General features: G+C 56.0%; 2 protein-coding genes across 5 annotated transcripts in view; both read left to right on the top strand.

Moving 5' to 3' along the window:
* Positions 1-7,934: 7,934 nt before the first annotated feature.
* Positions 7,935-9,364, top strand: LOC104856327 (myeloid cell surface antigen CD33). The gene is made up of 3 exons (XM_019206253.2): positions 7,935-8,470; positions 8,661-9,120; positions 9,280-9,364. The coding sequence occupies exons 1-3, from the start codon at positions 7,990-7,992 to the stop codon at positions 9,362-9,364; spliced, it is 1,026 nt and encodes a 341-aa protein (XP_019061798.1). The 5' UTR covers positions 7,935-7,989.
* An 887-nt stretch (positions 9,365-10,251) lies between these two features.
* The window catches only part of Siglec10 (sialic acid binding Ig like lectin 10), a 7,632-nt gene continuing 5,039 nt past the window's right edge, over positions 10,252-12,844 (top strand). Inside the window, exons 1-9 of one of the 4 annotated variants that reach the window (XM_033765911.1) lie at positions 10,253-10,405; positions 10,544-10,639; positions 10,708-11,088; positions 11,199-11,483; positions 11,628-11,675; positions 11,798-12,061; positions 12,290-12,337; positions 12,431-12,688; positions 12,755-12,806. In XM_033765911.1, coding sequence (XP_033621802.1) covers positions 10,600-10,639; positions 10,708-11,088; positions 11,199-11,483; positions 11,628-11,675; positions 11,798-12,061; positions 12,290-12,337; positions 12,431-12,688; positions 12,755-12,806 — 1,376 coding nt within the window. In that variant the 5' untranslated portion in view covers positions 10,253-10,405; positions 10,544-10,599. Of the gene's footprint in view, positions 10,640-10,707; positions 11,089-11,198; positions 11,484-11,627; positions 11,676-11,797; positions 12,062-12,289; positions 12,338-12,430; positions 12,689-12,754; positions 12,840-12,844 lie in introns of all 4 variants that reach the window. The other 3 variants (XM_010615672.3, XM_033765910.1, XM_010615670.3) reach the window with 3 other exon arrangements.

The following is a 12,844-nucleotide window of genomic DNA, read 5'->3' as shown; positions in this document are numbered from 1 at the left end:
CCCCCGGGATCGCCCCCTGTGGTGTCCCCAGGATGCCCGGCTCATGGCCACAGGAGAGCTGCCCAGCACCACCCTGCGCCCCGTTCTTTTTGGCCAGGGTCCCCGTGGTGCTCCTGGCCGAGCGGCCCCTCTCTAAGCAGGAGCAGCGTGCAGTTCTCCCCCGTGCACTGTGTCCGCCTGCCCCACCCCATCCGTAGTGGCTGCTCCTTCTTCTCCGCTGAGCCTCGCTCCCCTTGGTTCCCTTGCTCCATCCCAGCCCTGCTCATTCTCAGTCCTCACCTCTTCCCTGTCCACTGAGCCCACCTCACTCGCTGCTGCCTCATCTCTCCCAGAACAGCTTCCGGGACGTGTTTGCAGACGGAGTCCGCTTCCGCCACGGAAAGGGACAAGTAGATGCCATTCTTGGACCAAGCCTTGCACGGCCTGTGCCCCGCTCCGAGCCTCCTCTCCCTGCTGGATGGAGCTTTCATCCCCACAGCCACCGGCCAGGCCCTCCTGGACCTGACACTGCATGTGTGTGTGTGTGCGTGTGTGTGCGTGTGTGTGTGTGAGTGAGTGCACAATCCTCGGGTGTGACTCTGGGTGGAGGAATTCTCTGCTACTTATGAACTACTTTGGTGACCGACGCTGGGCTCCTGCCACGTGCCAGTGCTTTCATGGTGCCAGTGATGCCTCAGCACCCGGAGCAACACAATCATTGTCATTGAGAAGCTGTCACTCTGGAGATAAGAGGAACAGGAGTAAAAGGGAAAAAACGGCCAACGAGGAGCCAGCGCGGGTGGATAGGCGTCTAGAGAAATCGTGCAGGGAGAGGATCAGTACCACAGGGCCATCCCTGTGCCTGACGGAGTGAGGGGTGATGTTTGCCCTCAAGCAAGGTCTGTGTTTTACTAAGGAGAATTTGCTCAGGAAGAGGGAGAGGGGAGCAGCGAGGGCCATTGGCCAGACCAGGCCCAGTGCGTCCTGTGGGCAAGGGCCTGTGCTTTAGGGGAGAGGAAGGCGGGAAAGGAAGCAGCAAGGACGAGGCGTGGGGTGAGGCAGCACCCACTGCGGAGGCCGAGCCCTGGCTGGGCTCACTTCACCAGGATCCCCAGAGCTGCCTGATCACAACGGGCCAGGGCAGGTTCTGGCAGCAACAGAGAGAAGGGTGTGTTTGTAATCTTTCCACCACTGTGACAAAACACCCGAGATAAACAGCTTACGAGGGTGGAGAGTTCATTTCAGCCCATGGTTTCAGAGGTTTGAGTCCACGGTCACTTGGCCCCACTGCTTTGGGCCCAAGGTGCTGTTAGGCAGTGGTTAGGCATCAATGGCCCTGAGGGACCAGGAGGACCAAAAAGATATGCTTTGCCAATTATAGTTAAATAAAGACCTCAGCAGATGATATGTTCCTGGTTCGCTGTTGGATCATAAGCCCTTCACAGCACATTGAGGCCTCATGGCCAGCCAGCTCTACAGGGTGGTTTATGCTTAACATCAGCCAGCCAGACGTCCAGCATTCCTAGTGACATTCCAAGGTGACGTCTAAGACGAAAGCAGCACGGTCAGCATGGAAACCGAGCAGTAATAATCATGGTCGTTGCTAAGCCCAGGAGGCACTGTCCTGGGCACAGAATGCCACTGTGCACGACTGTCCCCTGGCTTTTGCCCACACTTGCCCTTAAGGTACACATTTACCTTGCACTGCTGTGCTTTCATTCTTTGTAATAATTGTGCCTTCACTGTGTCTTGGCTAAATTCCTTCATCGGGAACAGAAGGACCACGGAATCCTCCCACCGGGCCGCTAACAATGCCATGGTGCATCGAGGGGTCAGCACGTGACTGGGGTCCATTCACCTCTTAGCAGCCGAGGAGCAGTAAGAGATAGGAAGGCACCGCATTCCGGTGTCCCCTGCAAGGCTGCGCTTCCAGTGACCTAAATTGGTGCCACCAGGAAAGTTTATTTCAACGTGCAGATCTGGAAGTTTCCTTCCATGGCCTTCGACCCTGTTTTGGCCATGGGAGAGCACGGTGGAGGAAGTGTCCATCCCATGGCAACCAGGAAGCAAGAAGAGGCTGAGATCCCAGATAGCCTTCAAGGGCCGCCCCCAAGGTCTTCAGCTGTTTTCGGTGGCTCCACCTCCCAAGGGTTCCGCCACCTTCCAGTAGCACCAGTCTGGGGACCAAGTGTTCAACACGTGGGCCTGCAGGGAACTCTCAAGATCGGTCCCAACTGGGCCAAGGGAAGGGGAGATGGGAGCTCACAAGGAGGTGAGAGGGCAGGAGGCGGGCGGTGGGAGGGCTGGGGATGAGTCTGATGCACGTGAAGGGTTGGCTGGCGGGGTTCTCCTGGGCGTGGTCAGTAAGGTGAGGAGGACAGCAAGGCCGACGGCAGAACACGTCCCGAGCCAGCCCCCGAGGCTGAGTCCCGCTCCGTGGAAAAGCAGGTACAACAGGGGGAGAGAGGGGTCCAGGCCACGCGTCACGGAGCACAGCTGGGTTGCAGGGAAGCCAGGGGAGAAGGCAAGAAAGGTGAGCACGTGCGGGGAAGGGAAACGCATTACTGGTGACCTTCGCAAGGGCGGCTTTCTGCTTATGAGGCCTAATGGTTTACTGTGGGTCACCTTTGAATATTCTCAAGACATAGTTTCTGCTCATCTGGGCATAATGGAAAAATTAAAATTTTCTGTGTCTCTTGTGTGGTGCCATCTGATAGAGGTATTCCCTCTGCACCTTATGAGAACAGAAGTGATATATAATTCTGGTATCCCTACAAAATGCATTTGCACTATGAAATTAAAGCAGGCTAAGCAAGAGGAATTACTTCACATATTTATGGACACCTCTGCATTTAGAAATAGCACCCTCCCATCTGTGAGAAGACTGCTTTACACCCAGCACTGTTTTCTTGTATCGCTTCGTGATGACAACTTTTGCAATCCAGTCCCGGACGATTCCGAAAGACTCCTGTCCTCAGCATGCTGAGCAGCTCCAGGGACTCGCTCCTCCGGTTAAATCCTAGCTTTGCTCCCTGCACCGACCTCTCACCATGCTCTGGCCTGCACCTTTGCCCTGCTGCTGCTCTGAGTTTGAATTTTTCAGATTTAAAATAAAATGATACCATGTGAAATTTGTCTCTCTATGCCTGGATTATTTCACACAGCATGATGTTCTCCGAGGTCACCGATGTTTTTGCAAAGGATAGGAGGTCCTTTTGTGTGGATGCATAGTCACCCTGCATGAGTGTGAGTGTGCACACGTGTGTGAGTGCACGTGTGTGCGTGTGTGCCGCGCGTGTGCCCCATCACTCACTCATGGGCGTGTAGTTGATTCCATGGCTTAGCTGTCGTGGTCTGCAGTGGACGCAGGAATAATAATGGATGTAGGAAAGAGCTCTCTCTGAGATTCTGCTCTCGTTTTCTTGTCCGTCTACACCAAAAAACGGAGTTGGGGGACCACATGACTGCGCTATTTTTACGTTTTTGAGAAATCTCCTTACTGTTTTCTACAGGGGCTGTACTGTTCCCTTTAATTTTCCCACTGACACGCGAGGCTGAGCATCTGTAATACCTCTGCTGCCCACACGGAGCGCTTTCGAGAAAGCTACATTCGGGTCTCTGCCGATCTTCCGTGGAGCTCTTTGTTTTCTCGCTATGAGATTTGTGTGCTCCTCGGTGTTCTGGATCTTAAGCCGTCGCCCACTGTGTGGTTTGTGAATATTTTCTCCCTTCCCATTATTGACCTCTTCCCCTGACTGATTACTTATTTTTCTGTGCTGGAGATTCTCATTTTGGTCTAGCTTAGCTTCTATTACCCGTGCTTCTGGGTTTCTAATCTCCCCTATGCCTGCATCCTCTCCGTGAGGCTGTGTCCCCCTCCCTGTCTGTCCTCCAGTGGCTTCCACGGCCTCAGGACTGACATTTGAGCCTTTTGTCCACTTTGATGGTATTTGGTGGAGGATCCCCGACCGCAACAGCTGTAATGGACTGACGGGGAGGGTGTGAAGAACGGGGGAAAGTTTGGAAAAACTGGGGGAAGGGAGCAACCTTGTGAAACCGTGGTTGTGAAGAGGACAGAGAGACGGCTGTGGGGCAGAGAGGCTCCTTCCCTGATTCTTCTCTGCAGTTTCCAGCAGCTGCTCCACGATTCCTGTCCATCATCTCCAGCGGCCACGGAAGCCACTGTCACACAGCTGGTGTCTGACACAAAGACACTTATTCCCTCACAGTTCTGGATGGCAAAGAGCTGGAATCGTTTCCTCCAGGGCCCGAACCTAAGTGTCCCTGGGGCAGCACCCGGTGCAAGGACCTGAGGGCCAGGGCCCAACACTGGCTTCTCCAAGAACGTCGAGGCTTCTGGCCGTGTCACACCAGCCCCTGCCTCTGCGTTCATGCGGTCCCATCCTCTTCCCTGTGCACGCTCACCCCGTACAAGGCCACTTGTGACCGGACCAAGGAGCCAACTGGATGTCCCTAGGTGATCCTCTCTGGCTCAGACCCTGAGCCCCGTCACATCTGCAAAGATACAAGCGGCACCCACAGCTCTGGCCGCTAAGGCTTGGGTTCCTCTGGGCTCTGTTCTGACCCCTGAACAGCCACGTGGCCCCCTGAGCCCCCAAGTGCCCCAGACCTTGACCCCTGTCGTCATCTGTGCTCTGCTCCTCTGCACCCTCACACAGGGGGCGGTGTTGTCATGTGTAGCACACATTTGGAGACCAGGGGCCTTGTGCCCTGAAAGAGAAAATGCACACATGACGAGGAAACATCTATATTTTTGTTTTGGTACTTGGGATTGAACTCGGGTCCTTGTGCTTGCAAGGCAGGCCACCGAACCGCTGAGCTAAATCCCCGGCCCAGAGGAAATATCTCTAAATAGGGGATATCTTGTATCTGGAGTGTATCAAAGACTTTCAAAAGAAAAACAATCTGTAGAGCCAGGGATTTGGCTCAGTGGTTCCACTGCCTGCCTTGCAAGAGCAAGGTCCCAAGTTTGATTCCCGGTACCACAAAAAAGAAAAACAATCTGAAAAACAAGAAAATGAAAAACATCCCAGTTTTTTCAGGACAAGAAAAGAAATAAAAATGCATGTTTAGAAAAGGACAAGCCGGGCGTGGTGGCGCATACCTATAATCCCAGCACTTGGAAGGCTGAGGCAGGAAGGAGAATCGTAAAGGACAAGCCGGGCGTGGTGGCGCATACCTATAATCCCAGCACTTGGAAGGCTGAGGCAGGAGAATCACTGTGAGTTCAGACCAGCCTGGGCTACACAGTGAGTCTCAGGTCAGTCTCAACTACAGAGTGAGACCCTGTCTCAGAAAACAACAACAACAAAAGGACAGTGTGATTGAACAGACATGTTTCCGAGGACACAAATAAATGATCATTAGGCACGTGACAAAACGTTCAGCATCACTAATTACTAGAAAAACGCAAATCGGATCTGCGATATAAAATATCATGTCACCCAAAATATATGCAATAAAAATGAGATTCCACTTTACACCCATTGCCAATGTTGTTATTTTGAAAAATGAGAAACTGCAAGTGCTGAGGGGGATAAGAAGGAACTGGAACTCAGCATTCTTGCTGAGAATGTGAAATTGTACAACTGCTAAGGAAACAGGATGATGGTTCCCGAAAAGATTAGACATAGAACGATCACATGATCAAGCAGTTGTCACCACAGACCTCAAAGAACCGATAAGAAGAGGTGCGATTTTTGTGCATCTCTGATCAGAGCAGCGCTGTTCACACAACAGCTAAAAGCGGAGAGCGACCAAAGTGTCCATCCATAGATGCACAGGTAAACAAAACGTGTCGTGCAATGTTATTCAGCATGAGCTACATCGAGGACCCCAGTACGTGCAAAAAGCTGGTCACAAAAGGACAGAGAAGTCTTCACGGGAGACACTTAGGACTGGGCAAATTTTTCGACAGAGGAAGTTCAGCGCGTGTTGTCGGGGCAGGGAAGATGGACCGATATCTTTTAAGGGCACGGAGTTCCTCTCGGGTAAGATGAGAGGGGTTCTGGAGATGGAGCGTGGTGGTGGCCGCATAGGTCGTTAATGGCGCTAACCCGTACATTTAAAATGATTAGAATGGCAAACACTTTCCATCCATTTTGCCACAGTGCCCACGAAAGTCACCATGTACTTGACGGTCTATGTCACCAGAGGAAAAAAGGGATGACTAATAACAAGACAAAATCACATTCAACATCATTTACCATTGTGGAGTCACAAGTCAGACATCACAGGGTAGCGGCACATGTTTATTCGGATGGTAAAGAACAAAAATGGAATTTAAAAGCCCTGATAATGCCAAATGCCAAAGAAGCAAGTACAGGGAGCACACAGAGTGTTAGGAGAATACAAAATGGTGCAATCACTTTGGAGAAGAGTTTGGAAACTTCATATACACGTAGGCTTACACTCGCCATATTTCAGGCAACCCCAAGAGAAGTATTCACCCAAGTGAAATCCAAATGCATCCACACAAAAGCCTGCGTGGTATATTTATGGCAGCTTTATTTCCGTCACCAAAACCTGAAAACAATCCAAATGCTCCTCGGCCTGTCAGCGTATACAAAAAGATGGTTCATGGGAACAGTGTGATACCTTCAGTAATCAAAAGGAACAGAGTGATTCACACACCCCAGCACACGATGACCCCAAACACGCGATGACCGTCGGCAAAGCCACACTGTAAAGACTGCACCGAGTAAGATGGAAAATGACATGAACCAAACCAAAAAGAATTCGTACAATCACCTCATATCGGTTGAAAATATGTCTTCTGAGGCGCAAAAAACTGTGGGAAGGCTGGGGGTTTAGCTCAGTGGTGCTGCCGCCTACACTTAGTTGGAGTTCCAATACCAAAAAAAAAAAAAAAAAAAAAAAAAAAAAAGGAGAAAAGAAAATAAAAAAAAAAAAAAAAAAAAAAAAAAAAAAAAAAATGTAGGAAGCAGATTTACCACAGGAAAGGAAGGGGTCATCTGTAAAATGGGGTCAGACCGGAAATCACCACAGTTTACACTGCAGGAAAGTGGAGAAGTTTCATCTACGATTAAGAACATATGTCCTGCTGGGTGTGATGGTGCACACCTATGACCCCAGCACTCAGGAGGCTGAGGCAGGAGGATCACTGTTAGTTTGAGGCCAGTTTAGGCTACCTAAAGAGTTCAAGACCAGCCTGAACTACATAGTGAGATGCTGCCTTAAAAAAAGAAAAAGAAAAGTGTCCATTTTCAGGAGGGTGCCGCGTGACTCTTACTCTGGAAGTGTCACTGACACTCTGGAAACCAGAGCAGTAGATGACAGAGAAACAATTCCACATGGAGAATTAGTCAAAATAGCTACTGTGTCACCATGGCAAGCTCATGGGCAGCTCGTGCATCTGGTGAGGTCCTGAAGCTCAGCATCTCGGGGCAGGGGCCACAGCAGTGCTGTCCCTGCTTATCTCCAGCCCCACCAATCCTGCAGCTCACTGGAGGTTGGCTGAGTGGATGCACGAGTCAGTGAGCAGACGCTGCCTTCTGTTCTCCTAGGACCTCTCCCCGCTCTCGCTCACACAGGCCCCGCTAAGCCCTGAGTCCTGCAGGGCCCAACCCCTTCAGAACCTAGAGAGAGCCGACTGTCCTCAGCCAGGCAGGAGGCGCCCAGCTCCTGGTGCAAACAAACAACCACGACCAGAAAAGCACCTCGGAGTGGGAGGACCGTGGACTTTCGCCTGTGCCACCTTCCTGAGATGCCCCCAGGGTCCTGGTCCAGGCCTAGAATCTGAAGGAAGTGCTCGAGCTGGGGACACGAGGTGGCCTCTCATTCTTTCCTGCTCTCTGAGTAGCACTTTTGTGGTTTCGGTCCTTTCTGATGGAGGATAAAACCCAATCCCATGTAGGTCCGAGCTCCTCTTCTGTGAGCCACTGAGGTCTCGTGCTTCTCCCTGACTTCCAGGGGTCACACAGGTCCCTCTCTGCTCACTCACAGGAGCCTGGAGCCTTCAGCGCTGAGATGCTGCTGCGGCTGCTGCCGCCCCTGCGGTGGGCAGGTGAGTGGGCTCGGGCGAGGGGCCTTGGGGGCTGCACAGAGCTGACCCTCCTTTCCCGCAGGGTCTCTGGCTCATTCTCCGGATACCAGCTGACAGCGCCCAAGTCCGTGCCGGTGCAGGAGGGACACAGCGTCTTCATACCCTGCAGAGTCTACTGCCCCTGGAGGTTCTGGAGCAACTTTCCCCCGGCCTGGGGCTCCTGGTTCAAGAAGGAGGCTCGTTATGACCGGGATCCTCCAGGGGCCACAAATCACCCATCCCGTGAAGCGCTGAAAGAGACCGAGGGCCGGTTCCACCTCCTCGGAGACCCCAGGTCCTACAACTGCTCCCTGCGCATCAAAGACGCAAGGAAAACGGACACAGGAGTCTACTTCTTCAGGGTGGAGAGAGGGGATGATGTGAAATACAATTACAGATGGGACCACCTCTGTGTGTTTGTGACGGGTGAGGAGTGAGCTTAAGATGGGCCAAGGGGCGGAGCAGGGCGGGACGGGTCCCCTGCTCCTCACGGGGGTGCGGAAGGACTGGGGCAGAGGGGCCGGCCGGGGCGATGACAGCGGGACAGCGGTGCCCTCGGGGCCACACTTGGGGTCCCCCAGGGCTGCGGTGTCTCGATCCTCCTCTGCTCTGACAGAGACCCCTGACGTCCACATCGCGGGGACCCTGGAGTCTGGCCTCCCTGGGAACATAACCTGTGCAGTGCCGTGGCCTTGTGAGCAGGGGACGCCGCCCGCCTTCTCCTGGACTGGGGCGAACCTCACGTCTACCCTGGGCCCCGAGACTCCCCGCTCTTCCGTGCTCACCATCACCCCAGAGCCTCGTCACCACGGCAGCAACCTCACCTGCAGAGTGACCTTCCCTGGGGTCAGTGTGGCCGTGGAGAGGACCGTCCAGCTCAGCGTGGCCTGTGAGTGCCGGCCAGGATTGGAGGTGCGGCGGGGTCAGATGAGACACATAGGCCTGCAAGCTGCTTGTGGCCACCACCCATGGATCAGCGACTTTCTGTTCCCGATGCCCCGGAGAACTTGTCCATCCACGTCTTCAGGGCCAACAGCACAGGTAGGAGGGGCCTCACCTACTGGCGCTGTGGAGGGGTGGGTGTTTCTGTCCTGCTGCTGGGTGACGCCCTCTCCTGTCACTGTGAGCTCCTAGGACAGTGCCACTCACCTCCAGGAGCTTCTGGCTTCCGATCTGTCTTTTCCCTCTGCTGCTGCGGCTCCTTGCCTCCTGATTCTCTAGCATCCCTCTGACAGCACCGTCTCACTCATCAAGAAGCCGCAGCGCATCAGTTCCCACAACGGGCCCTTCCCCTCTTTGGGAGCCCTCCCCTCCCCCTGAGCTACTAAAGTCCACACCCTGGAAGCCTCTTTAGACCTCTGGGTGCCACCAAACACCACGAGTCAGTGAGTTCGGGACTCTGATGTCTCTAATCCCTTCCTCCTCCGTCAGGGCCTTGGCCTTTCTCGCCAGGACCTGCTCCAGCTCCCTTCTGACCCAGCGGCCCTGTGGTCATGACCTCTCCCCTGCTCGGAGCCAGGGGGAGCTCTCTGTAACCCAGACAGGACTCCATTCCTGCCCTGCTCAGAACCACCCATGGCTCCCTCAGGAGGCCCAAAGGCACCACCTGCCTTGGTTCCCCCAAGAGGTCAAACCTGCCTGAGTCGGCACGAATCCCTGTTTTGCGTATTGAGGGCCACTGTCCCGGCCTGTCCTCCCTGGAGTAATGATGTCCCAGCTCTTCGTCACACCTCCACCCACCTATGCCGGGGCAGGCGGAGCTTCTAGGGCACTGAAGGTCACTGCCTCCCCTCAGAAGAGAAAGGGCGGGGCGGACACCATGCTAGGGTTGCCAGATTTAGAATAATTTCTTTTTTAAAAAAAATTCAACGCATTACTTAACTTTGACTTTATAATTTAAAAAAAAAATTTTTTTTTTTTGGTACCAGGGATTGAACTTGGGACCTTGTGCTTGAGAGACAGGTGGCGGCACCACTGAGGTAAATCGCCGGCAAAACAAAAAATATTAACATAAGTAGGCGCCGTAGAATCCTTCACATATTCCTATACCAAGAAAGAAAAGGCGGATTCACTTTTAAAATCTGAAACCCAACACCCCCAGGCCTTCTGCCTTCTCCTGCGACAGGACCAGCCCCTCCTCCCCCTCCACCCTCCACCCCACGGGACCCCCAGAAAATGTGCTCTCTGCGGACTTTCACTTCTGCTTCTTCAGTGACCCGGGGCAGAGGGACGTTCCCAGCCGCCATTCCTCGCCACAGCCAGGCCCCAAGGGACGAGACACGGGTCCTCCCCGTCCCTCCTCCAGGGGTGGCTGTGGAAAAAAGCCAGGCGGCCCTGCCCGCCACAAGATGGCGAGGACAGGTGGGCAGGGTGGGTGGGGACTGGAGAGAAGGGACCGTGAGTCCTGGGTCCAGGGGCCTCCTGTCAGCGGCTCATTTCACGCCTGAGCCCCCAGGGCCGGCTTCCGCCCCAGCTTCCCCTTCTGTGCGCTGCCCTCAGCCACATCGCAACTGCAGAGTGAGCTCACGCCCGGCAGGTCCAGGTAGACCCAGACCATGCTGCTCCTGCTGTCCCTGCTGTCCCTGCCGCTGCGCGGTGAGTGGGCCTTGGGCCGGGGATGGGGGGCGCTGGGGGGCTGCAGGCTGAGCCTCTGTCTCCCTCAGGGTCCTGGGCTCAGCAGCCAGGGTACTGGCTGCAGGTGGAGAGGCAGGTGACGGTGCAGGAGGGCCTGTGCATCCTCGTGCCCTGCTCCTTCTCCTACCCCAGCGACGGCTGGGACTCTGACCCGGTCTACGGCTACTGGTTCAAAGAAGGCGCCGAGGTGGAAAAGGGGTCCCCTGTGGCCACGAACAACCCAAACAGAAATGTGTGGTGGCACACCCAGGACCGGTTCCAGCTCGTGGGCAAGCCCCTCGAGAAGAACTGCGCCCTTCTGATCAGAGCGGCGTGGTGGAGTGACGGGGGAACGTACTTCTTCCGGGTGGAGACAGGAAAGAAGGTGAAATACAGTTTCAAGACCGAGAGGCTCACGCTGGAAGTGACAGGTACTCAGCGCGGTGCGGTGACTCTCGCCCCAGGGAGGACCGTGGGGCCCAGCCAGGGCTGAGCAGGGCCGCCTCACCGGCACCCACTGGGGTGGCCCCACCTCTCCCAGACCTGACTCAGAGGCCAGATATCTTCGTTCCTGACACCCTGGAGCCCGGACAGCCCGTGACCGTGCTCTGCGTCTTCAACTGGAGCTCCAAGCAATGCCCAGTCCCTGCCATCTCCTGGGCAGCACCCGCCCTGGACTCTAAAGAAACCAGACCAGCAGACGCCCCCTACATCATGCTCAGCCTCACCCCACGACCCCAGGACCAGGACGCCGAGCTCACCTGCCGAGTGGACTTCTCCAGGAGCAGCCGGAGCTCCGAGAGGACGGTCAGACTGCGCGTGGCCTGTGAGTGTGCCGTGCGCTTCGGGTGTGCACACAGCCCCAGCGCACAGAGGGCTCCTTGTCAGGGAGGCCCGTGCAGAGTCCTGGGCGCTCCTTCTGTGGGGAACAGAGCATCCTCCCCTGAAGACGGCCTCAATCTTGTTACAGATCCCCCCAAACACCTTGTGGTCAGCATTTCCCATGACAGCGGACCAGGTACTGAGGGCCTGCACGGTGGGGCAGGCCCAAGCCTTGGGGAGGGCGCTCAGGAGGCGGGGAGATCACTTCCTGCAGCCCTTCTCTTCCGCCTGTCTCACCGTGTGTCTCTGACTCTCCAGCCCCGGACACCCAGGGCAATGGCTCCCGTGTGGAGGCCCAGAAAGGCCAGCTCCTGCGGCTCCTCTGCGCTGCTGACAGCCGGCCCCCTGCCACGCTGACCTGGGACCTGGAGGGCAGAGTCCTTGCTCGGTCCCCTCCCTCGGGACCCAGAACCCTAGAGCTGGAGCTGCCCAGGGTGAGGCCTGGGGACGCAGGGCGCTACACCTGCAGGGCAGAGAACAGGCTGGGCTCCCAGCACAGCTCCCTGGAGCTCTCCGTGCAGTGTGAGTGACCAGGATGCCTGTTCTGGGAGGGCAGGGTGGGGACCGGGGACGGGCAGGTCCCAGAGCAGTGAGGGGCTGGAACCCCAGGCCTGCAGGACCAGGCTTCTCATCTGCCTCATGGGAGGGCAGTGTGTGGGGACCCAGGGGCTGGCTGTCCCCTCCCACCACCTCCCTCTCTGCCCAGAGGGCAGCCCCAGCCCTCCAGAGCCGCTCCCATCTCCACTGCAGATCCCCCGGAGGACCTGAGAGTGACAGTTTCCCAAGCAAACAGGACAGGTAGGAGGGGGACAGAGGGACCAGGGCCTCCCATGGCCCCTTGGGGGCCCAGGTGTTAGAGCAGCACATGGATTCTGCCTCTGCCCTCCCCAGTCCTGGAAATCCTCGGGAACGGCACATCCCTGCCCATGATGGAGGGCCAGAGCCTGCGCCTGGTGTGTGCCACCCACAGCAGCCCCCCAGCCAAGCTGAGCTGGGCCTGGGGGACACAGCCCCTGAGCCTCTCCTGGTCCTCAGCCCCTGGGGTCCTGGAGCTGCCCCGGGTGCAGATGGAGCATGAAGGGGAAGTCACCTGCCACGCAGAGAACCCGCTGGGCACCCGGAGTGTCTCTCTCAGCCTCTCTGTGCACTGTGAGTGTGTGGGGGAAACCCTGGGGACTGTGAAAGGGCCCCTGTGACCTCCTCTCCCTCCCACAGATGCCCCCCAGCTGCTGGGCCCCTGGTGCTCCTGGGAGGCTGAGGGTCTGCGCTGCAGCTGCTCCTCCCGGGCCCGGCCTGCCCCGTCCC

This window comes from Fukomys damarensis, unplaced genomic scaffold (genome assembly GCF_012274545.1).
Source record: "Fukomys damarensis isolate Sample0158 unplaced genomic scaffold, DMR_v1.0_HiC HiC_scaffold_19, whole genome shotgun sequence".
In the NCBI taxonomy this organism is placed as follows: domain Eukaryota; kingdom Metazoa; phylum Chordata; class Mammalia; order Rodentia; family Bathyergidae; genus Fukomys; species Fukomys damarensis.
Note: the sequence above shows the minus strand (reverse complement) of the source record. Positions and strands in the feature narration are given on the sequence as shown.

Coding starts and splice junctions, on each gene's coding strand:
- LOC104856327 (XM_019206253.2), top strand. CDS start 7,990: ATGCTGCTGCGGCTGCTGCCGCCCCTGCGGTGGGCAGGTGAGTGGGCT. Junction 8,471..8,660: donor CCTCTGTGTGTTTGTGACGG/GTGAGGAGTGAG, acceptor CTGCTCTGACAG/AGACCCCTGACGTCCACATC. Junction 9,121..9,279: donor CCTACTGGCGCTGTGGAGGG/GTGGGTGTTTCT, acceptor TCCCTCTGACAG/CACCGTCTCACTCATCAAGA.